This window comes from Panulirus ornatus, chromosome 6 (genome assembly GCF_036320965.1).
Source record: "Panulirus ornatus isolate Po-2019 chromosome 6, ASM3632096v1, whole genome shotgun sequence".
NCBI classification, from domain to species: Eukaryota; Metazoa; Arthropoda; class Malacostraca; order Decapoda; family Palinuridae; genus Panulirus; species Panulirus ornatus.
In genome coordinates this window covers 32,562,378-32,588,643 of record NC_092229.1, presented here as the reverse complement: position 1 = coordinate 32,588,643, position 26,266 = coordinate 32,562,378, and the positions used below count along the sequence as shown (strand labels likewise).

General features: G+C 43.1%; 2 protein-coding genes across 2 annotated transcripts in view; both read left to right on the top strand.

Annotated features, from left to right (window-relative positions):
• The window catches only part of LOC139749147 (NHL repeat-containing protein 2), a 432,672-nt gene that overhangs the window by 200,474 nt on the left and 205,932 nt on the right, over window positions 1–26,266 (top strand). The gene's annotated exons all lie outside the window — the stretch shown is intronic.
• LOC139749148 (speckle-type POZ protein-like) lies at window positions 24,901–25,810 on the top strand. The gene has a single exon (XM_071662785.1). The coding sequence runs from the start codon at window positions 25,027–25,029 to the stop codon at window positions 25,660–25,662; it is 636 nt and encodes a 211-aa protein (XP_071518886.1). The 5' UTR covers window positions 24,901–25,026; the 3' UTR covers window positions 25,663–25,810.

The window sequence follows — 26,266 nt, the reverse complement described above, 5'->3', positions numbered from 1 at the left end:
AAACCCATACTAATCTTCACCTTAGCCTCCACAAGATAATGATCAGACATCCCTCCAGTTGCACCTCTCAGCACATTAACATCCAAAAGTCTCTCTTTCGCACGCCTGTCAATTAACACGTAATCCAATAACGCTCTCTGGCCATCTCTCCTACTTACATAAGTATACTTATGTATATCTCGCTTTTTAAACCAGGTATTCCCAATCATCAGTCCTTTTTCAGCACATAAATCTACAAGCTCTTCACCATTTCCATTTACAACACTGAACACCCCATGCATACCAATTATTCCCTCAACTGCCACATTACTCACCTTTGCATTCAAATCACCCATCACTATAACCCGGTCTCGTGCATCAAAACCGCTAACACACTCATTCAGCTGCTCCCAAAACACTTGCCTCTCATGATCTTTCTTCTCATGCCCAGGTGCATATGCACCAATAATCACCCACCTCTCTCCATCAACTTTCAATTTTACCCATATTAATCGAGAATTTACTTTCTTACATTCTATCACATACTCCCACAACTCCTGTTTCAGGAGTATTGCTACTCCTTCCCTTGCTCTTGTCCTCTCACTAACCCCTGACTTCACTCCCCAGACATTTCCAAACCACTCTTCCCCTTTACCCTTGAGCTTCGTTTCACTCAGAGCCAAAACATCCAGGTTCCTTTCCTCAAACATACTACCTATCTCTCCTTTTTTCACATCTTGGTTACATCCACACACATTTAGGCACCCCACTCTGAGCCTTCGAGGAGGATGATCACTCCCCGCGTGACTCCTTCTTCTGTTTCCCATTTTAGAAAGTTAATACAAGGAGGGGAGGATTTCCGGCCCCCCGCTCCCGTCCCCTCTAGTCGCTTTCTACGACACGCGAGGAATACGTGGGAAGTATTCTTTCACCCCTATCCCCAGGGATAATATACATATATATATACATATACACACACACACACACATACACACACATACGCACATACACACACACACACACACATACATATATATACATATGAAAAATGTAAGAAACAATTTAGAAAACAAACTTTTAGATTGAAATGAATGAAAAAAAAGAATGTCACATAATGGTTCAACCTCTGGCTATGGAAAAGGAAATGTACAATTTATTCACACAAACGTCAATAGCAGTTCTCATCAATTATATATATATATATTATATATTATATATATATATTATTATATATATATATTATATATTATATATATATATATATTATATATATATATATATAAATATATATATATATATATATATATATATATATATATATATATATATATATATATATATATATATTTTTTTTTTTTTTTCTTTTTTTTTGCCACTGTCTCCCGCGTTTGCGAGGTAGCGCAAGGCAACAGACAAAAGAAATGGCCCAACCCACCCCAATACACATGTATATACATACGTCCACACACGCAAATATACATACCTACACAGCTTTCCATGGTTTACCCCAGACGCTTCACATGCCTTGATTCAATCCACTGACAGCACGTCAACCCCGGTATACCACATCGCTCCAATTCACTCTATTCCTTGCCCTCCTTTCACCCTCCTGCATGTTCAGGCCCCGATCACACAAAATCTTTTTCACTCCATCTTTCCACCTCCAATTTGGTCTCCCTCTTCTCCTTGTTCCCTCCACCTCCGACACATATATCCTCTTGGTCAATCTTTCCTCACTCATTCTCTCCATGTGACCAAACCATTTCAAAACACCCTCTTCTGCTCTCTCAACCACGCTCTTTTTATTTCCACACATCTCTCTTACCCTTACGTTACTTACTCGATCAAACCACCTCACACCACACATTGTCCTCAAACATCTCATTTCCAGCACATCCATCCTCCTGCGCACAACTCTATCCATAGTCCACGCCTCGCAACCATACAACATTGTTGGAACCACTATTCCTTCAAACATACCCATTTTTGCTTTCCGAGATAATGTTCTCGACTTCCACACATTCTTCAAGGCTCCCAGAATTTTCGCCCCCCTCCCCCACCCTATGATCCACTTCCGCTTCCATGTTTCCATCCGCTGCCAGGTCCACTCCCAGATATCTAAAACACTTCACTTCCTCCAGTTTTTCTCCATTCAAACTCACCTCCCAATTGACTTGACCCTCAACCCTACTGTACCTAATAACCTTGCTCTTATTCACATTTACTCTTAACTTTCTTCTTTCACACACTTTACCAAACTCAGTCACCAGCTTCTGCTGTTTCTCACATGAATCAGCCACCAGCACTGTATCATCAGCGAACAATAACTGACTCACTTCCCAAGCTCTCTCATCCCCAACAGACTTCATACTTGCCCCTCTTTCCAAAACTCTTACATTCACCTCCCTAACAACAATATATATATATATATATATATATATATATATATATATATATATATATATATATATATATATATATTGATGTATAAAAGAAAGAGACAGGAGGTCAAGAGAAAGGTGCAAGAAAGGTGAAAAAGGTGAAAAAAAGGGCAAATGAGAGTTGGGGTGAGAGAGTATCATTAAATTTTAGGAAGAATAAAAAGATGTTCTGGAAGGAGGTAAATCAAGTGCGTAAGACAAGGGAGCAAATGGGAACTTCAGTGAAGGGCGCAAATGAGGGGGTGATAACAAGTAGTGGTGATGTGAGAAGGAGATGGAGTGAGTATTTTGAAGGTTTGTTGAATGTGTTTGATGATAGAGTGGCAGATATAGGGTGTTTTGGTCGAGATGGTGTGCAAAGTGAGAGGGTTAGGGAAAATGATTTGGTGAACAGAGAAGAGGTAGTAAAAGCTTTGCGGAAGATGAAAGCCGGCAAGGCAGCAGGTTTGGATGGTATTGCAGTGGAATTTATTAAAAAAGGGGGTGACTGTATTGTTGACTGGTTGGTAAGGTTATTTAATGTATGTATGACTCATGGTGAGGTGCCTGCGGATTGGCGGAATGCGTGCATAGTGCCATTGTACAAAGGCAAAGGGGATAAGAGTGAGTGCTCAAATTACAGAGGTATAAGTTTGTTGAGTATTCCTGGTAAATTATATGGGAGGGTATTGATTGAGAGGGTGAAGGCATGTACAGAGCATCAGATTGGGGAAGAGCAGTGTGGTTTCAGAAGTGGGAGAGGATGTGTGGATCAGGTGTTTGCTTTGAAGAATGTATGTGAGAAATACTTAGAAAAGCAAATGGATTTGTATGTAGCATTTATGGATCTGGAGAAGGCATATGATAGAGTTGATAGAAATGCTCTGTGGAAGGTATTAAGAATATATGGTGTGGGAGGCAAGTTGTTAGAAGCAGTGAAAAGTTTTTATCGAGGATGTAAGGCATGTGTACGTGTAGGAAGAGAGGAAAGTGATTGGTTCTCAGTGAATGTAGGTTTGCGGCAGGGGTGTGTGATGTCTCCATGGTTGTTTAATTTGTTTATGGATGGGGTTGTTAGGGAGGTGAATGCAAAAGTTTTGGAAAGAGGGGCAAGTATGAAGTCTGTTGGGGATGAGAGAGCTTGGGAAGTGAGTCAGTTGTTGTTCGCTGATGATACAGCGCCGGTGGCTGATTCATGTGAGAAACTGCAGAAGCTGGTGACTGAGTTTGGTAAAGTGTGTGAAAGAAGAAAGTTAAGAGTAAATGTGAATAAGAGCAAGGTTATTAGGTACAGTAGGGTTGAGGGTCAAGTCAATTGGGAGGTGAGTTTGAATGGAGAAAAACTGGAGGAAGTGAAGTGTTTTAGATATCTGGGAGTGGATCTGTCAGCGGATGGAACCATGGAAGCGGAAGTGGATCATAGGGTGGGGGAGGGGGCAAAAATTTTGGGAGCCTTGAAGAATGTGTGAAAGTCGAGAACATTATCTCTGAAAGCAAAAATGGGTATGTTTGAAGGAATAGTGGTTCCAACAAAGTTGTATGGTTGCGAGGCGTGGGCTATGGATAGAGATGTGCGCAGGAGGATGGATGTGCTGGAAATGAGATGTTTGAGGACAATGTATGGTGTGAGGTGGTTTGATCGAGTAAGTAACGTAAGGGTAAGAGAGATGTGTGGAAATAAAAAGAGCGTGGTTGAGAGAGCAGAAGAGGGTGTTTTGAAATGGTTTGGGCACATGGAGAGAATGAGTGAGGAAAGATTGACCAAGAGGATATATGTGTCGGAGGTGGAGGGAACGAGGAGAAGAGGGAGACCAAATTGGAGGTGGAAAGATGGAGTGAAAAAGATTTTGTGTGATCGGGGCCTGAACATGCAGGAGGGTGAAAGGAGGGCAAGGAATAGAGTGAATTGGAGCGATGTGGTGTACCGGGGTTGACGTGCTGTCAGTGGATTGAATCAAGGCATGTGAAGCGTCTGGGTTAAACCATGGAAAGCTGTGTAGGTATGTATATTTGTGTGTGTGGACGTATGCATATACATGTGTATGGGGGTGGGTTGGGCCATTTCTTTCGTCTGTTTCCTTGCGCTACCTCGCAAACGCGGGAGACAGCGACAAAGCAAAAAAAAAAAATATATATATATATATATATACAGGTATACAGGGGTTGACGTGCTGTCAGTGGAGTGAATCAAGGCATGTGAAGCGTCTGGGGTAAACCATGGAAAGCTGTGTAGGTATGTATATTTGCGTGTGTGGACGTGTGTATGTACATGTGTATGGGGGGGGGTCATTTCTTTCGTCTGTTTCCTTGCGCTACCTCGCAAACGCGGGAGACAGCGACAAAGTATAAAAAAAAAAAAAAAAAAAAAAAAATATATATATATGAGAGTTGGGGTGAGAGAGTATCATTAAATTTTAGGGAGAATAAAAAGATGTTCTGGAAGGAGGTAAATAAAGTGCATAAGACAAGGGAGCAAATGGGAACTTCAGTGAAGGGCGCAAATGGGGAGGTGATAACAAGTAGTGGTGATGTGAGGAGATGGAGTGAGTATTTTGAAGGTTTGTTGAATGTGTTTGATGATAGAGTGGCAGATATAGGGTGTTTTGGTCGAGGTGGTGTGCAAAGTGAGAGGGTTAGGGAAAATGATTTGGTAAACAGAGAAGAGGTAGTAAAAGCTTTGCGGAAGATGAAAGCCGGCAAGGCAGCAGGTTTGGATGGTATTGCAGTGGAATTTATTAAAAACGGGGGTGACTGTATTGTTGACTGGTTGGTAAGGTTATTTAATGTATGTATGACTCACGATGAGGTGCCTGAGGATTGGCGGAATGCGTGCATAGTGCCATTGTACAAATGCAAAGGGGATAAGAGTGAGTGCTCAAATTACAGAGGTAAGTTTGTTGAGTATTCCTGGTAAATTATATGGGAGGGTATTGATTGAGAGGGTGAAGGCATGTACAGAGCATCAGATTGGGGAAGAGCAGTGTGGTTTCAGAAGTGGTAGAGGATGTGTGGATCAGGTGTTTGCTTTGAAGAATGTATGTGAGAAATACTTAGAAAAGCAAATGGATTTGTATGTAGCATTTATGGATCTGGAGAAGGCATATGATAGAGTTGATAGAGATGCTCTGTGGAAGGTATTAAGAATATATGGTGTGGGAGGCAAGTTGTTAGAAGCAGTGAAAAGTTTTTATCGAGGATGTAAGCATGTGTACGTGTAGGAAGAGAGGAAAGTGATTGGTTCTCATTGAATGTAGGTTTGCGGCAGGGGTGTGTGATGTCTCCATGGTTGTTTAATTTGTTTATGGATAGGGTTGTTAGGGAGGTGAATACAAGAGTTTTTGAAAGAGGGGCAAATATGAAGTCTGTTGTGGATGAGAGAGCTTGGGAAGTGAGTCAGTTGTTGTTCGCTGATGATACAGCGCTGGTGGCTGATTCATGTGAGAAACTGGAGAAGCTGGTGACTGAGTTTGGTAAAGTGTGTGGAAGAAGAAAGTTAAGAGTAAATGTGAATAAGAGCAAGGTTATTAGGTACAGTAGGGTTGAGTGTCAAGTCAATTGGGAGGTGAGTTTGAATGGAGAAAAACTGGAGGAAGTGAAGTGTTTTAGATATCTGGGAGTGGATTTGGCAGCGGATGGAACCATGGAAGCGGAAGTGGATCATAGGGTGGGGGAGGGGGCGAAAATTCTGGGGGCCTTGAAGAATGTGTGGAAGTCGAGAACATTATCTCGGAAAGCAAAAATGGGTATGTTTGAAGGAATAGTGGTTTCAACAATGTTGTATGGTTGCGAGGCATGGGCTATGGATAGAGTTGTGTGCAGGAGGATGGATGTGCTGGAAATGAGATGTTTGAGGACAATGTGTGGTGTGAGGTGGTTTGATCGAGTGAGTAATGTAAGGGTAAGAGAGATGTGTGGAAATAAAAAGAGCGTGGTTGAGAGAGCAGAAGAGGGTATTTTGAAGTGGTTTGGGCACATGGAGAGAATGAGTGAGGAAAGATTGACCAAGAGGATATATGTGTCGGAAGTGGAGGGAACGAGGAGAAGAGGGAGACCAAATTGGAGGTGGAAAGATGGAGTGAAAAAGATTTTGTGTGATCGGGGCCTGAACATGCAGGAGGGTGAAAGGAGGGCAAGGAATAGAGTGAATTGGAGCGATGTGGTATACCGGGGTTGACGTGCTGTCAGTGGATTGAATCAAGGCATGTGAAGCGTCTGGGGTAAACCATGGAAAGCTGTGTAGGTATGTATATTTGCGTGTGTGGACGTATGTATATACATGTGTATGGGGGGGGTTGGGCCATTTCTTTCGTCTGTTTCCTTGCGCTACCTCGCAAACGCGGGAGACAGCGATAAAGTATAATAAAAAAAAATATATATATATATATATATATATATATATATATATATATATATATATATATATATATATATATATATATATTCATTTTATTTATTTTGCTTTGTCACTGTCTCCTCCATTAGTGAGGTAGCGCAAGGAAACAGACGAAAGAATGGCCCAACCCAATCACATACACATGTATATGCATACACATCCACACACGCAAATATACATACCTATACATCTCAACGTATACATATATAAACACACACAGACATATACATATATACACATGTACGTAATTCATACTGTCTGCCTTTATTCATTCCCATCACCACCTCGCCACACATGGAATAACACCCCCTTCCCCCGCATGTGTGTGAGGTAGTGCTAAGAGAGAACAACAAGGGCCACATTCGTTCACATTCAGTCTCTAGCTGTCATGTAATAATACCCTGAAACCACAGCTCCCTCTCTACATCCAGGCCCCACAGAACTTTCCATGGTTTACCCCAGATGCTTCACATGCCCTGGTTCAATCCATTGACAGCACGTCAACCCCGGTATACCACATCGTTCCAATTCACTCTATTCCTTGCATACCTTTCACCCTCCTACATGTTCAGGCCCTGATCACTCAAAATCTTTTTCACTCCATCTTTCCACCTCCAATTTGGTCTCCCACTTCTCCTCATTCCCTTCACCTCCGACACATATATCCTCTTGGTCAATCTTTCCTCACTCATTCTCTCCATCAGACCAAACCATTTCAAAACACCCTCTTCTGCTCTCTCAACCACACGCTTTTTATTACCACACATCTTTCTTACGCTATCATTACTTACTCAGTCAAACCATCTCACAGCACATATTGTTCTCAAACATCTCATTTCCAGCACACCCACCCTCCTGTACACAACTCTATCCATAGCCCATGCCTCGCAACCATATAACATTGTTGGAACTACTATTCCTTCAAACATACCCATTTTTGCTTTCCGAGATAATGTTCTCGACTTCCACACATTCTTCAATGCTCCCAGAATTTTCTCCCCCTCCCCCACCCTATGACTCACTTCCGCTTCCATGGTTCCATCCGCTGCCAAATCCACTCACAGATATCTAAAACACTTCACTTCCTCCAGTTTTTCTCCATTCAAACTTACCTCCCAATTAACTTGACCCTCAAACCTACTGCACCTAATAACCTTACTCTTACTCACATTTACTCTCAGCTTTCTTCTTTCACACACTTTACCAAACTCAGTCACCAGCTTCTGCAGTTTCTCACAAGAATCAGCCACCAGCGCTGTATCATCAGTGAACAACGACTGACTCACTTCCCAAGCCCTCTCATCCACAACAGACTGCAAACTCTTGCATTCACCTCCCTAACAACCCCATCCATAAACAAATTAAACAAGCAAGGAGACACCACACACCCCTGCCGCAAACCTACATTCACTGAGAACCAATCACTTTCCTCTCTGCCTACACGTACACATGCCTTACATTCCTGGGGATAGGGGAGAAAGAATACTTCCCACGCATTCCTCACGTGTTGTAGAAGGCGACTAAACGGGACGGGAGCAGAGGGCTAGAAACCCTCCCCTCCTTTTACTTTAACTTTCTAAAAGGGGAAACAGAGAAGGAGTCACGTGGGGAGTGCTCATTCTCCTCGAAGGCTCAGATTGGGGTGTCTAAATGTGTGTGGATGTAACCAAGATGAGAAAAAAGGAGAGATAGGTAGTGTGTTTGAGGAAAGAAACCTGGATGTTTTGGCTCTGAGTGAAACGAAGCTCAAGGGTAAAGGGGAAGAGTGGTTTGGGAATGTCTTGGGAGTAAAGTCAGGGGTTAGTGAGAGGACAAGAGCAAGGGAAGGAGTAGCACTACTCCTGAAACAGGAGTTGTGGGAGTATGTGATAGTGTAAAAAAGTAAACTCTAGATTGATATGGGTAAAACTGAAAGTTGATAGAGAGAGATGGGTGATTATTGGTGCATATGCACCTGGGCATGAGAAGAAAGATCATGAGAGACAAGTGTTTTGGGAGCAGCAGAGTGAGTGTGTTAGTAGTTTTGATGCATGAGACCGGGTTATAGTGATTGGTGATTTCAATGCTAAGTTGAATATTAGGGCGGTTGAGGGAATAATTGGTGTACATGGGGTGTTCAGTATTGTAAATTTAAATTGTGAAGAGCTTGTAGATTTATGTGCTGAAAAAGGACTGGTGATTGGGAATACCTGGTTTAAAAAGAGAGATATGCATACGTATATGTATGTAAGTAGGAGAGATGGCCAGAGAGCGTTATTGGATTACGTGTTAATTGATAGGCACGCAAAAGAGAGACTTTTGGATGTTAATGTGCTGAGAGGTGCAACTGGAGGGATGTCTGATCATTATGTTGTGGAAGCGAAGGTGGAGATTTGTAGAGGTTTTCAGAAAAGAAAAGAGAATGTTGGGGTGAAAAGAGTGGTGAGAGTAAGTGAGCTTGGGAAGGAGACTTGTGTGAGGAAGTAGCAGGAGAGACTGAGTACAGAATGGAAAAAGGTGAGAACATAAGGGGAGTGGGGGAGGAATGGGATGTATTTAGGGAAGCAGTGATGGCTTGTGCAAAAGACGCTTGTGGCATGAGAAGCATGGGAGGTGGGCAGATTAGAAAGGGTAGTGAGTGGTGGGATGAAGAAGTAAGAGTATTAGTGAAAGAGAAGAAAGAGGCATTTGGACAATTTTTGCAGGAAAATGATGCAAATGAGTGGGAGATGTATAAAAGAAAGAGACAGGAGGTCAAGAGAAAGGTGCAAGAGGTGAAAAAGAGGGCAAATAAGAGATGGGGTGAGAGAGTATCATTAAATTTTAGGGAGAATAAAAAGAAATTTTGGAAGGAGGTAAATAAAGTGCATAAGACGAGGGAACAAATGGGAACTTCAGTAAAGGGGGCTAATGGGGAGGTGATAACAAGTAGTGGTGATGTGAGAAGGAGATGGAGTGAGTATTTTGAAGGTTTGTTGAATGTGTTTGATGACAGAGTGGCAGATATAGGGTGTTTTGGTCGAGGTGGTGTTCAAAGTGAAAGGGTTAGGGAAAATGATTTGGTAAACAGAGAAGAGGTAGTAAAAGCTTTGTGGAAGATGAAAGCCAGCAAGGCAGGGGGTTTGGATTGTATTGCAGTGGAATTTATTAAAAAAGGGGGTGACTGTATTGTTGACTGATTGGTAAGGATATTTAATGTATGTATGACACATGGTGAGGTGCCTGAGATTTGGTGGAATGCTTGCCTAGTGCCATTGTACAAAGGCACAGGGGATATAAGTGAGTGCTCAAATTACAGAGATATAAGTTTGTTCAGTATTCCTGGGAAATTATATGGGAGGGTATTGACTGAGAGGGTGAAGGCATGTACACAGCAACAGATTAGGAAGAGCAGTGTGGTTTCAGAAGTGGTAAAGGATGTGTGGATCAGGTGTTTCTTTGAAGAATGTATGAGAAATACTTAGAAAAGCAAATGGATATGTATGTAGCATTTATGTATCTAAAGAAGGCATATGATAGAGTTGATAGAGATGCTCTGTGGAAGTATTAAGAATATATGGTGTGGGAGGCAAGTTGTTAGAAGCAGTGAAATATATATATATATATATATATATATATATATATATATATATATATATATATATATATATATATATATATATATATATCTTTTCTTTTAAACTATTCGCCATTTCCCGCATTAGCGAGGTAGCATTAAGAACAGAAGACTGGGCCTTTGAGGGAATACCCTCACCTGGCCCAATTCTCTGTTCCTTCTTTTGGAAAATTAAGAAAAAAAAACGAGAGGGGAGGATTTCCAGCCCCCCGCTCCCTCCCCTTTTAGTCGCCTTCTACGACACGCAGGGAATACGTGGGAAGTATTCTTAATCCCCTATCCCCAGGGATAATATATATATATATATATATATATATATATATATATATATATATATATATATATATATATATATATATATATATATTTTGCCGCTGTCTCCCGCGTTTGCAAGATAGCGCAAGGAAACAGACGAAAGAAATGGCCCAACCCACCCCCATACACATGTATATACATACACGTCCACACACGCAAATATGCATACCAACACAGCTTTCCATGGTTTATCCCAGACGCTTCACATGCCCTGATTCAATCCACTGACAGCACGTCAACCCTGGTATACCACATCGATCGAATTCACTCTATTCCTTGCCCTCCTTTCACCCTCCTGCATGTTCAGGCCCCGATCACACAAAATCTTCTTCACTCCATCTTTCCACCTCCAATTTGGTCTCCCTCTTCTCCTCGTTCCCTCCACCTCCGACACATATATCCTCTTGGTCAATCTTTCCTCACTCATTCTCTCCATGTGCCCAAACCATTTCAAAACACCCTCTTCTGCTCTCTCAACCACTCTCTTTTTATTTCCACACATCTCTCTTACCCTTACGTTACTTACTCGATCAAACCACCTCACACCACACATTGTCCTCAAACATCTCATTTCCAGCACATCCATCCTCCTGCGCACAACTCTATCCATAGCCCACGCCTCGCAACCATACACATTGTTGGAACCACTATTCATTCAAACATACCCATTTTTGCTTTCCGAGATAATGTTCTCAACTTCCAGACATTCTTCAAGGCTCCCAGGATTTTCGTCCCCGCCCCCACCCTATGATTCACTTCCGCTTCCATGGTGCCATCCTCTGCCAGATCCACTCCCAGATATCTAAAACACTTTACTTCCTCCAGTTTTTCTCCATTCAAACTTACCTCCCAATTGACTTGACCCTCAACCCTACTGTACCTAATAACCTTGCTCTTATTCACATTTACTCTTAACTTTCTTATTTCACACACTTTACCAAACTCAGTCACCAGCTTCTGCAGTTTCTCACATGAATCAGCCACCAGCGCTGTATCATCAGCGAACAACAACTGACTCACTTCCCAAGCTCTCTCATCCCCAACAGACTTCATACTTGCCCCTCTTTCCAAAACTCTTGCATTCACCTGCCTAACAACCCCATCCATAAACAAATTAAACAACCATGGAAACATCACACACCCCTGCCGCAAACCTACATTCACTGAGAACCAATCACTTTCCTCTCTTCCTACACGTACACATGCCTTACATCCTCAATAAAAACTTTTCACTGCTTCTAAAAACTTGCCTCCCACACCATATATTCTTAATACCTTCCACAGAGCATCTCTATCAACTCTATCATATGCCTTCTCCAGATCCATAAATGCTACATACAAATCCATTTGCTTTTCTAAGTATTTCTCACATACATTCTTCAAAGCAAACACCTGATCCACACATCCTCTACCACTTCTGAAACCACACTTCTCTTCCCCAATCTGATGCTCTGTACATGCCTTCACCCTCTCAATCAATACCCTCCCATATAATTTACCAGGATTACTCAACAAACTTATACCTCTGTAATTTGAGCACTCACTCTTATCCCCTTTGCCTTTGTACAATGGCACTATGTACGCATTCCGCCAATCCTCAGGCACCTCACCATGAGTCATACATACATTAAATAACCTTACCAACCAGTCAATAATACAGTAACCCCCTTTATAAATAAATTCCACTGCAATACCATCCAAACCTTCTGCCTTACCGGCTTTCATCTTCCGCAAAGCTTTTACTACCTCTTCTCTGTTTACCAAATCATTTTCCCTAACCCTCTCACTTTGCACACCACCTCGACCAAAACACCCTATATCTGCCACTCTATCATCAAACACATTCAACAAACCTTCAAAATACTCACTCTATCTCCTTCTCACATCACCACTACTTGTTATCACCTCCCAATTTGCGCCCTTCACTGAAGTTCCCATTTGCTCCCTTGTCTCACACACTTTATTTACCTCCTTCCAGAACATCTTTTTATTCTCCCTAAAATTTAATGATACTCTCTCACCCCAACTCTCATTTGCCCTCTTTTTCCCCTCTTGCACCTTTCTCTTGACCTCCTGTCTCTTTCTTTTATACATCTACCTCTCAATTGCATTTTTTTCCTCCAAAAATCGTCCAAATGCCTCTCTCTTCTCTTTCACTAATAATCTTACTTCTTCATCCCACCACTCACTACCCTTTCTGATCAACCCACCTCCCACTCTTCTCATGCCACAAGCATCTTTTGCGCAATCCATCACTGATTCCCTAAATACATCCCATTCCTCCCCCACTCCCCTTACTTCCATTGTTCTCACCTTTTTTCCATTCTGTACTCAGTCTCTCCTGGTACTTCCTCACACAAGTCTCCTTCCCAAGCTCACTTACTCTCACCATCCTCTTCACCCCAACATTCACTCTTCTTTTCTGAAAAACCATACAAATCTTCACCCTAGCCTCCACAAGATAATGATCAGACATCCCTCCAGTTGCACCTCTCAGCAAATTAACATCCAAAAGTCTCTCTTGCGCGCGCCTGTCAATTAATACGTAATCGAATAACGCTCTCTGGCCATCTCTCCTACTTACATACGTATACTTATGCATATCTCACTTTTTAAACCAGGTATTCCCAATCACCAGTCCTTTTTCAGCACATAAATCTACAAGCTCCTCACCATTTCCATTTACAACACTGAACATCCCATGTATACCAATTATTCCCTCAACTGCCACATTACTCACCTTTGCATTCAAATCACCCATCACTATAACCCGGTCTCGTCCATCAAAACCACTAACACACTCATTCAGCTGCTCCCAAAACACTTGCCTCTCATGATCTTTCCTCTCATGCCCAGGTGCATATGCACCAATAATCACCCATCTCTCTCCATCAACTTTCAGTTTTACCCATATTAATCAAGAATTTACTTTCTTACATTCTATCACATACTCCCACAACTCCTGTTTCAGGAGTAGTGCTACTCCTTCCCTTGCTCTTGTCCTCTCACTAACCCCTGTCTTTACTCCCAATACATTCCCAAACCACTCTTCCCCTTTACCCTTTAGCTTCGTTTCACTCAGAGCCAAAACATCCAGGTTCCTCTCCTCAAACATACTACCTATCTCTCCTTTTTTCACATCTTGGTTACATCCACACACATTTAGACACCCCAGTCTGAGCCTTCGAGGAGGATGAGCACTCCCCGCGTGACTCCTTCTGTTTCCCATTTTAGAAAGTTAAAAAAAAAAATATATATATATATATATATATATATATATATATATATGGTGATGTGAGAAGGAGATGGAGTGAGTATTTTAAAGGTTTGTTGAATGTGTTTGATGATAGAGTGGCAGATATAGGGTGTTTTGGTCGAGGTGGTGTGCAAAGTGAGAGGGTTAGGGAAAATGATTTGGTAAACAGAGAAGAGGTAGTGAAAGCTTTGCGGAAGATGAAAGCCGGCAAGGCAGCAGGTTTGGATGGTATTACAGTGGAATTTATTAAAAAAGGGGGTGACTGTATTGTTGACTGGTTGGTAAGGTTATTTAATGTATGTATGACTCATGGTGAGGTGCCTGAGGATTGGCGGAATGCGTGCATAGTGCCATTGTACAAAGGCAAAGGGGATAAGAGTGAGTGCTCAAATTACAGAGGTATAAGTTTGTTGAGTATTCCTGGTAAATTATATGGGAGGGTATTGATGGAGAGGGTGAAGGCATGTACAGAGCATCAGATTGGGGAAGAGCAGTGTGGTTTCAGAAGTGGTAGAGGATGTGTGGATCAGGTGTTTGCTTTGAAGAATGTATGTGAGAAATACTTAGAAAAGCAAATGGATTTGTATGTAGCATTTATGGATCTGGAGAAGGCATATGATAGAGTTGATAGAGATGCTCTGTGGAAGGTATTAAGAATATATGGTGTGGGAGGAAAGTTGTTAGAAGCAGTGAAAAGTTTTTATCGAGGATGTAAGGCATGTGTACGTGTAGGAAGAGAGGAAAGTGATTGGTTCTCAGTGAATGTAGGTTTGCGGCAGGGGTGTGTGATGTCTCCATGGTTGTTTAATTTGTTTATGGATGAGTTTGTTAGGGAGGTAAATGCAAGAGTTTTGGAAAGAGGGGCAAGTATGAAGTCTGTTGGGGATGAGAGAGCTTGGGAAGTGAGTCAGTTGTTGTTCGCTGATGATACAGCGCTGGTGGCTGATTCATGTGAGAAACTGCAGAAGCTGGTGACTGAGTTTGGAAAAGTGTGTGGAAGAAGAAAGTTAAGAGTAAATGTGAATAAGAGCAAGGTTATTCGGTACAGTAGGGTTGAGGGTCAAGTCAATTGGGAGGTGAGTTTGAATGGAGAAAAACTGGAGGAAGTGAAGTGTTTTAGATATCTGGGAGTGGATCTGGCAGCGGATGGAACCATGGAAGCAGAAGTGGATCATAGGGTGGGGGAGGGGGCGAAAATTCTGGGGGCCTTGAAGAATGTGTGGAAGTCGAGAACATTATCTCGGAAAGCAAAAATGGGTATGTTTGAAGGAATAGTGGTTCCAACAATGTTGTATGGTTGCGAGGCGTGGGCTATGGATAGAGTTGTGCGCAGGAGGATGGATGTGCTGGAAATGAGATGTTTGAGGACAATGTGTGGTGTGAGGTGGTTTGATCGAGTGAGTAACGTAAGGGTAAGAGAGATGTGTGGAAATAAAAAGAGCGTGGTTGAGAGAGCAGAAGAGGGTGTTTTGAAGTGGTTTGGGCACATGGAGAGGATGAGTGAGGAAAGATTGACCAAGAGGATATATGTGTCGGAGGTGGAGGGAACAAGGAGAAGAGGGAGACCAAATTGGAGGTGGAAAGATGGAGTGAAAAAGATTTTGTGTGATCGGGGCCTGAACATGCAGGAGGGTGAAAGGAGGGCAAGGAATAGAGTGAATTGGAGCGATGTGGTATACCGGGATTGACGTGCTGTCAGTGGATTGAATCAGGGCATGTGAAGTGTCTGGGGTAAACCATGGAAAGCTGTGTAGGTATGTATATTTGCGTGTGTGGACGTATGTATATACATGTGTATGGGGGGGGTGGTTGGGCCATTTCTTTCGTCTGTTTCCTTGCGCTACCTCGCAAACGCGGGAGACCGAAAAAGTATAATAAAAAAAAATATATATATATATATTATTTATCTATTTCTATTTGTATGTAGCATTTATGGATCTGGAGAAGGCATATGATAGAGTTGATAGAGATGCTCCGTGGAAGGTATTAAGAATATATGGTGGGAGGCAAGTTGTTAGAAGCAATGAAAAGTTTTTATCGAGGATGTAAGGCATGTGTACGTGTAGGAAGAGAGGAAAGTGATTGGTTCTCAGTTAATTTAGGTTTGCGGCAGGGGTGTGTGATGTCTCCATGGTTGTTTAATTTGTTTATGGATGGGGTTGTTAAGGAGGTGAATGCAAGAATTTTGGAAAGAGGGGCAAGTATGAAGTCTGTTGGGGATGAGAGAGCTTGGGAAGTGAGTCAGTTGTTGTTCGCTGATGATACAGCGCTGGTGGCTGATTCATGTGAGAAACTGCAGAAGCTGGTGACTGAGTTTGGTAAAGTGTGTGAAAGAAGAAAGTTAAGAGTAAATGTGAATAAGAGCAAGGTAATTAGGTACAGTAGGGTTGAGGGTCAAGTCAATTGGGAGGTAAGTTTGAATGGAGAAAAACTGGAGGAAGTAAAGTGTTTTAGATATCTGGCAGCGGATGGAACCATGGAAGCGGAAGTGGATCATAGGGCGGGGGAGGGGGCGAAAATCCTGGGAGTGTTGAAGAATGTGTGGAAGTCGAGAACATTATCTCGGAAAGCAAAAATGTGTATGTTTGAAGGAATAGTGGTTCCAACAGTGTTGTATGGTTGCAAGGCGTGGGCTATGGATAGAGTTGTGCGCTGGAGGATGGATGTGCTGGAAATGAGATGTTTGAGGACAATGTGTGGTGTGAGGTGGTTTGATCGAGTGAGTAACGTAAGGGTAAGAGTGATGTGTGGAAATAAAAAGAGCGTGGTTGAGAGAGCAGAAGAGGGTGTTTTGAAGTGGTTTGGGCACATGGAGAGGATGAGTGAGGAAAGATTGACCAAGAGGATATATGTGTCGGAGGTGGAGGGAACAAGGAGAAGAGGGAGACCAAATTGGAGGTGGAAAGATGGAGTGAAAAAGATTTTTTGTGATCGGGGCCTGAACATGCAGGAGGGTGAAAGGAGGGCAAGGAATAGAGTGAATTGGAGCGATGTGGTATACCGGGATTGACGTGCTGTCAGTGGATTGAATCAGGGCATGTGAAGTGTCTGGGGTAAACCATGGAAAGCTGTGTAGGTATGTATATTTGCGTGTGTGGACGTATGTATATACATGTGTATGGGGGGGGTGGTTGGGCCACTTCTTTCGTCTGTTTCCTTGCGCTACCTCGCAAACGCGGGAGACAGCGACAAAGTATAATAAAAAAAAAATATATATATATATTATTTATCTATTTCTATTTGTATGTAGCATTTATGGATCTGGAGAAGGCATATGACAGAGTTAATAGAGATGCTCCGTGGAAGGTATTAAGAATATATGGTGTGGGAGGCAAGTTGTTAGAAGCAATGAAAAGTTTTTATCGAGGATGTAAGGCATGTGTACGTGTAGGAAGAGAGGAAAGTGATTGGTTCTCAGTTAATTTAGGTTTGCGGCAGGGGTGTGTGATGTCTCCATGGTTGTTTAATTTGTTTATGGATGGGGTTGTTAAGGAGGTGAATGCAAGAATTTTGGAAAGAGGGGCAAGTATGAAGTCTGTTGGGGATGAGAGAGCTTGGGAAGTGAGTCAGTTGTTGTTCGCTGATGATACAGCGCTGGTGGCTGATTCATGTGAGAAACTGCAGAAGCTGGTGACTGAGTTTGGTAAAGTGTGTGAAAGAAGAAAGTTAAGAGTAAATGTGAATAAGAGCAAGGTAATTAGGTACAGTAGGGTTGAGGGTCAAGTCAATTGGGAGGTAAGTTTGAATGGAGAAAAACTGGAGGAAGTAAAGTGTTTTAGATATCTGGCAGCGGATGGAACCATGGAAGCGGAAGTGGATCATAGGGCGGGGGAGGGGGCGAAAATCCTGGGAGTGTTGAAGAATGTGTGGAAGTCGAGAACATTATCTCGGAAAGCAAAAATGTGTATGTTTGAAGGAATAGTGGTTCCAACAGTGTTGTATGGCTGCGAGGCGTGGGCTATGGATAGAGTTGTGCGCTGGAGGATGGATGTGCTGGAAATGAGATGTTTGAGGACAATGTGTGGTGTGAGGTGGTTTGATCGAGTGAGTAACGTAAGGGTAAGAGTGATGTGTGGAAATAAAAAGAGCGTGGTTGAGAGAGCAGAAGAGGGTGTTTTGAAGTGGTTTGGGCACATGGAGAGGATGAGTGAGGAAAGATTGACCAAGAGGATATATGTGTCGGAGGTGGAGGGAACAAGGAGAAGAGGGAGACCAAATTTGAGGTGGAAAGATGGAGTGAAAAAGATTTTGTGTGATCAGGGCCTGAACATGCAGGAGGGTGAAAGGAGGGCAAGGAATAGAGTGAATTGGAGCGATGTGGTATACCGGGATTGACGTGCTGTCAGTGGATTGAAGCAGGGCATGTGAAGTGTCTGGGGTAAACCATGGAAAGCTGTGTAGGTATGTATATTTGCGTGTGTGGACGTATGTATATACATGTGTATGGGGGTGGGTTGGGCCATTTTCTTTCGTCTGTTTCGTTGCGCTACCTCGCAAACGCGGGAGACAGCAAAAAAAAAAAGAAATTAAAGTAAAGTGCTTTAGATATCTGGGAGTGGATCTGGCAGCGGATGGAACCATGGAAGCGGAAGTGGATCATAGGATGGGGGAGGGGGCGAAAATTCTGGGAGCCTTGAAGAATGTGTGGAAGTCGAGAACATTATCTCGGAAAGCAAAATTGGGTATGTTTGAAGGAATAGTGGTTCCAACAATGTTGTATGGTTGTGAGGCGTGGGCTATGGATAGAGTGGTGTGCAGGAGGATGGATGTGCTGGAAATGAGATGTTTGAGGACAATGTGTGGTGTGAGGTGGTTTGATCGAGTAAGTAACGTAAGGGTAAGAGAGATGTGTGGAAATAAAAAGAGCGTGGTTGAGAGAGCAGAAGAGGGTGTTTTGAAATGGTTTGGGCACATGGAGACAATGAGTGAGGAAAGATTGACCAAGAGGATATATGTGTCGGAGGTGGAGGGAACAAGGAGAAGAGGGAGACCAAATTGGAGGTGGAAAGATGGAATGAAAATGATTTTGTGTGATCGGGGCCTGAACATGCAGGAGGGTGAAAGGAGGGCAAGGAATAGAGTGAATTGGAGCGATGTGGTATACCGGGGTTGACGTGCTGTCAGTGGATTGAATCAGGGCATGTGAAGCATCTGGGGTAAACCATGGAAAGCTGTGTAGGTATGTATATTTGTGTGTGTGGACGTATGTATATACATGTGTATGGGGGTGGGTTGGGCCATTTCTTTCATCTGTTTCCTTGCGCTACCTCACAAACGCGGGAGACAGCGACAAAGCAAAAAAAAAAAAAAAATATATATATATATATATATATATATATATATATATATATATATATATATATATATATATACCTAATAACCTTGCTCTTATTCACATTTACTCTTAACTTTCTTCTTCCACACACTTTACCAAACTCAGTCACCAGCTTCTGCAGTTTCTCACATGAATCAGCCACCAGTGCTGTATCATCAGCGAACAACAACTGACTCACTTCCCAAGCTCTCTCATCCCCAACAGACTTCATACTTGCCCCTCTTTCCAAAACTCTTGCATTTACCTCCATAACAACCCCATCCATAAACAAATTAAACAACCATGGAGACATCACACACCCCTGCCGCAAACCTACATTCACTGAGAACCAATCACTTTCCTCTCTTCCTACACGTACACATGCCTTACATCCTTGATAAAAACTTTTCCCTGCTTCTAACAACTTTCCTCCCACACCATATATTCTTAACACCTTCCACAGAGCATCTCTATCAACTCTATCATATGCCTTCTCCAGATCCATAAATGCTACATACAAATCAATTTGCTTTTCTAAGTATTTCTCACATACATTCTTCAAAGCAAACACCTGATCCACACATCCTCTACCACTTCTGAAACCACACTGCTCTTCCCCAATCTGATGCTCTGTACATGCCTTCACCCTCTCAATCAATACCCTCCCATATAATTTACCAGGAATACTCAACAAACTTATACCTCTGTAATTTAAGCACTCACTCTTATCCCCTTTGCCTTTGTACAATGGCACTATGCACGCATTCCGCCAATCCTCAGGCACCTCACCATGAGTCATACATACATTAAATAACCTTACCAACCAGTCAATAATACAGTCACCCCCTTTTTTAATAAATTCCACTGCAATACCATCCAAACCTGCTGCCTTGCCGGCTTTCATCTTCCGCAAAGCTTTCACTACCTCTTCTCTGTTTACCAAATCATTTTCCCTAACCCTCTCACTTTGCACACCACCTCGACCAAAACACCCTATATCTGCCACTCTATCATCAAACACATTCAACAAACCTTCAAAATACTCACTCCATCTCCTTCTCACATCACCACTACTTGTTATCACCTCCCCATTTGCGCCCTTCACTGAAGTTCCCATTTGCTCCCTTGTCTTACGCACTTTATTTACCTCCTTCCAGAACATCTTTTTATTATCCCTAAAATTTAATGATACTCTCTCACCCCAACTCTCATTTGCCCTTTTTTTCACCTCTTGCACCTTTTTCTTGACCTCCTATCTCTTTCTTTTATACATCTCATACTCAATTGCATTTTTTCCCTGCAAAAATCGTCCAAATGCCTCTCTCTTCTCTTTCACTAATACTCTTACTTCTTCATCCCACCACTCACTACCCTTTCTAATCAACCCATCTCCCACTCTTCTCATGCCACAAGCATCTTTTGCACAATCCATCATTGATTCCCTAAATACATCCCATTCCTCCCCCACTCCCCTTACTTCCATTGTTCTCACCTTTTTCCATTCTGTACTCAGTCTCTCCTGGTACTTCCTCACACAGGTCTCCTTCCCAAGCTCACTTACTCAATTGGGAGGTGAGTTTGAATGGAGAAAAACTGGAGGAAGTGAAGTGTTTTAGATGTCTGGGAGTGGATCTGGCAGCGGATGGAACCATGGAAGCGGAAGTGGATCATAGGGTTGGGGAGGGGGTGAAAATTCTGGGGGCCTTGAAGAATGTGTGGAAGTCGAGAACATTATCTCGGAAAGCAAAAATGGGTATGTTTGAAGGAATAGTGTTTCCAACAATGTTGTATGGTTGCGAGGCGTGGGGTATGGATAGAGTTGTGCGCAGGAGGATGGATGTGCTGGAAATGAGATGTTTGAGGACAATGTGTGGTGTGAGGTGGTTTGATCGAGTGAGTAACGTAAGGGTAAGAGAGATGTGTGGAAATAAAAAGAGCGTGGTTGAGAGAGCAGAAGAGGGTGTTTTGAAGTGGTTTGTGCACATGGAGAGAATGAGTGAGGAAAGATTGACCAAGAGGATATATGTGTCGGAGGTGGAGGGAACGAGGAGAAGAGGGAGACCAAATTGGAGGTGGAAAGATGGAGTGAAAAAGATTTTTTGTGATCGGGGTCTGAACATGCAGGAGGGTGAAAGGAGGGCAAGGAATAGAGTGAATTGGAGCGATGTGGTATACCGGGGTTGACGTGCTGTCAGTGGATTGAATGAAGGCATGTGAAGCGTCTGGGGTAAACCATGGAAAGCTGTGTAGGTATGTATATTTGTGTGTGTGGACGTATGTATATACATGTGTATGGGGGGTGGGTTGGGCCATTTCTTTCGTCTGTTTCCTTGCGCTACCTCGCAAACGCGGGAGACAGCGACAAAGTATAATATAATAATATATATATATATATATATATATATATATATATATATATATATATATATATATATATATTTCACTAATAATCTTACTTCTTCATCCCACCACTCACTACCCTTTCTAATCAACCCACCTCCCACGCTTCTCATGCCACAAGCATCTTTTGCACAAGCCATCACTGCTTCCCTAAATACATCCCATTCCTTCCCCACTCCCCTTACCTCCTTTGTTCTCACCTTTTCCCATTCCGTACACAGTCTCTCCTGTTTCTTCCTCACATAAGTCTCCTTCCCAAGCTCACTTACTCTCACCACTCTCTTCACCCCAACATTCTCTCTTCTTTTCTGAAAACCCCTACAAATCTTCACCTTTGCCTCCACAGGATAATGATCAGACATCCCTCCAGTTGCACCTCTCAGCACATTAACACCCAAAAGTCTCTCTTTTTCGTGCCTGTCAATTAATACGTAATCCAATAACGCTCTCTGGCCATCTCTCCTACTTACATACGTATGCTTATGTATATCTTGCTTTTTAAACCAGGTATTCCCAATCACCAGTCCTTTTTCAGCACATAAATCTACAACCTCTTCACCATTTCCATTTACAACACTGAACACCCCATGTATACCAATTTTTCCCTCAACTGCTACATTACTCACCTTTGCATTCAAATCACCCATCACTATAACCCGATCTTGTGCATCAAAACCACTAACACGCTCATTCAGCTGCTCCCAAAACACTTGCCTCTCATGATCTTTCTTCTCATGCCCAAGTGCATAAGCACCAATAATCACCCATCTCTCCATCAACTTTCAGTTTTACCCATATCAATCTAGAATTTACTTTCTTACATTATATCACAGACTCCCACAACTCCTGTTTCAGGAGTAGTGCTACTCCTTCCCTTTGTCTTGTCCTCTCACTAACCCCTGACTTTACTCCCAAGACATTCCCAAACCACTCTTCCCCTTTACCCTTAAGCTTCGTTTCACTCAGAGCCAAAACGTCCATGTTCCTTTCCTCAAACATACTTTCTATCTCTCCTTTTTTCCCATCTTGGTTACATCCACACACATTTAGACACCCCAGTCTGAGCCTACGAAATAGAAGAGAGAGGCATTTGGACGATTTTTGCCGGGAAAAAATGCAAATGAGACAGAAAGAGACAGGAGGTCAAGAGAAAGGTGCAAGAGGTGAAAAAGAGGGCAAATGAGAGTTGGGTGAGAGAGTATCATTAAATTTTTGAAAGAATAAAAAGATGTTCTGGAAGGAGGTAAATAAAGTGCGTAAGACAAGGGAGCAAATGGGAACTTTAGTGAAGGGCGCAAATGGGGAGTTGATAACAAGTAATGGTGATGTGAGAAGGAGATGGAGTGAGTATTTTGAAGGTTTGTTGAATGTGTTTGATGATAGAGTGGCAGATATAGGGTGTTTTGGTCGAGGTGGTGTGCAAAGTGAGAGGGTTAGGGAAAATGATTTGGTAAACAGAGAAGAGGTAACAAAAGGTTTGTGGAAGATGAAAGCCGGAAAGGCAGCAGGTTTGGATGGTATTGCAGTGGAATTTATTAAAAAATGGGGTGACTGTATTGTTGACTGGTTGGTAAGCTTATTTAATGTATGTATGACTCATGGTGAGGTGCCTGAGGATTGGCAGAATGCGTGCATAGTGCCATTGTACAATGGCAAAGGGGATAAGAGTGAGTGCTCAAATTACAGATGTATAAGTTTGTTGAGTATTCCTGGTAAATTATATGGGAGGGTAATGATTGAGAGGGTGAAGGCATGTACAGAGCATCAGATTGGGGAAGAGCAGTGTGGTTTCAGAAGTGGTAGAGGATGTGTGGATCAGGTGTTTGCTTTGAAGAATGTATGTGAGAAATACTTAGAAAAGCAAATGGATTTGTATGTAGCATTTATGGATCTGGAGAAGGCATATGATAGAGTTGATAGAGATGCTCTGTGGAAGGTACTAAGAATATATGGTGTGGGAGGCAAGTTGTTAGAAGCAGTGAAAAGTTTTTATCGAGGATGTAAGGCATGTGTACGTGTAGGAAGAGAGGAAAGTGATTGGTTCTCAGTGAATGTAGGTTTGCGTCATGGTTGTGTGATGTCTCCATGGTTGTTTAATTTGTTTATGAATGGGGTTGTTAGGGAGGTGAATGCAAGAGTTTTGGAAAGGTGGCTAGTATGAAGTTTGTTGGTGATGAGAGAGCTTGGGAAGTGAGTCAGTTGTTGTTTGCTGATGATACAGCGCTGTTGGCTGATTCATGTGAGAAACTGCAGAAGCTGGTGACTGAGTTTGGTAAAGTGTGTGAAAGAAGAAAGTTAAGAGTAAATGTGAATAAGAGCAAGGTTATTAGGTACAGTAGGGTTGAGGGTCATGTCAATTGGGAGGTAAGTTTGAATGGCGAAAAACTGAAGGAAGTAAAGTGTTTTAGATATCTGGGAGTGGATCTGGCAGCAGATGGAACCATGGAAGCGGAAGTGAATCATTGGATGGGGAAGGGGCGAAAATCCTGGGAGTGTTGAAGAATGTGTGGAAGTCAAGAACGTTATCTCGGAAAGCAAAAATGGGTATGTTTGAAGGAATAGTGGTTCCAACAGTGTTGTATGGTTGCAAGGCGTGGGCTATGGATAGAGTTCTGCGCAGGAGGGTGGATGTGCTGAAAATGAGATGTTTGAGGACAATGTGTGGTGTGAGGTGGTTTGATCGAGTAAGTAACGTAAGGGTAAGAGAGATGTGTGGAAATAAAAAGAGCGTGGTTGAGAGAGCAGAAGAGGGTGTTTTGAAATGGTTTGGGCACATGGAGTGAATGAGTGAGTAAAGATTGACCAAGAGGATATATGTATCGGAGGTGGAGGGAACGAGGAGAAGTGGGAGACCAAATTGGAGGCGGAAAGATGGAGTGAAAAAGATTTTGTGTGATCGGGGCCTGAACATGCAGGAGGGTGAAAGGAGGGCAAGGAATAGAGTGAATTGGATCGATGTGGTATACCGGGGTTGATGTGCTGTCAGTGGATTGAATCAGGGCATGTGAAGCGTCTGGGGTAAACCATGGAAAGCTGTGTAGGTATGTATATTTGCGTGTGTGGACGTATGTATATACATGTGTATGGGGATGGGTTGGGCCATTTCTTTCGTCTGTTTCCTTGCGCTTCTTTGCAAACACGGGAGACAGCGACAAAGAAAAATAAAAAAAGAAATTATATATATATATATATATATATATATATATATATATATATATATATATGGCTTCCCCTGGTAAGCTTCCCTCCACGCCCACCAAGCAGTCCTACAGTTCAAGCCGGACACCGTCCAGCAAACGTCTTTTGACTCCCACCAAAATATCGCCGACCAAGCGTTTCTTGACCCCCAGCAGAATGTCGTCCGGTAGGCGAATGAATAACCCAAGTGCCTCCTCCCCTGTGAAGCGGCCTATCGCCCCCCTAGATACAGCCACACCCCGCAGGAGACTTTACCACCATCACGACGAGGGTCTCAAGGATGACCTGCCACATCCAGCAAGCCTCCGGGCAGACTCTCCCTCAGTTCGCCTCGGTCGCTGCTCCTTCAGTAGTGTAGAAAGGACACCACTGAGAGAGCTGAACCAGCAGCAGGTGGGAGGCTCCTGGGAGGAGTTGACCATGAGAGTTAACATGTCGGCCACTGTCACCCAACAGCTCTTGGAATGGATCTACACAGGGGAGTGTGGTGAGCTCGGACCGCTGGCACGGCCTCTGATGGTGGCTGGCCTGCGTCACGGTGTGGCCGACCTGACGCTGGCGTGCGAGCAGCACCTGGCGGCCGACCTGATGCCCACAAACACCCTGGACACCCTCCTGCTGGCGCACAAGTACGGCACGCCCACGCTGCAGCAGGCAGCCCTCCAGTACGCTGTCCACCAGGCACCAGAGGTGACGCTCCAGCCATCATGGGCGTCTGTCGCTGCCCGCGCCCCCACCCTCATGCTGGAGTTCTACCGCCGGCTGGCCCTCCACGCCCAAGCCAAGGAATGACCCTGCGTCCACGCCAAAGACTGTCCCACGCCCACGCCTGAGACTGTCTTCATGCCCGCGTCACAAACTATCTCCACGCCCACACCAAAGACTGCCTTTACGCCCACGCCAAGAATGACTCCACTCCCGCCAAAGACAGCCTCTACGCTCACGCCAAGACTGACTCCACCCACGCCCGCGCCACAGACTATCTCCTCGCCCACGCCAAGCACACTACTATGTTAGAGAAGCACACACACACACACTGCTTAGCCCATCTCGAAACTTGTATTTTATGATTTACCACTGGACAAAACACAGCTTTTATAACTAATTTGCCTATTGACACTGACATGCAAAGATATACACACGTATATTGGTGACTTTACCCAAGTAGAAAGCACACATGTAATGCAAAATAGTTGTTAAGGGACATACGTGTAAAAGAATACTTGGCTACTACAAAGGAGTAAATTATGTATAGAATAGGAGGGTACACTCCATACATAGATGAATGAAGTACATTAACGACTGGTCATGTAATCGTTACCCTCTGATGCTATATAGTGCTGGTTTTATACCCTTTGAATACCGTGGCAGTATGACCCTTGGGTGTGGTAACTTG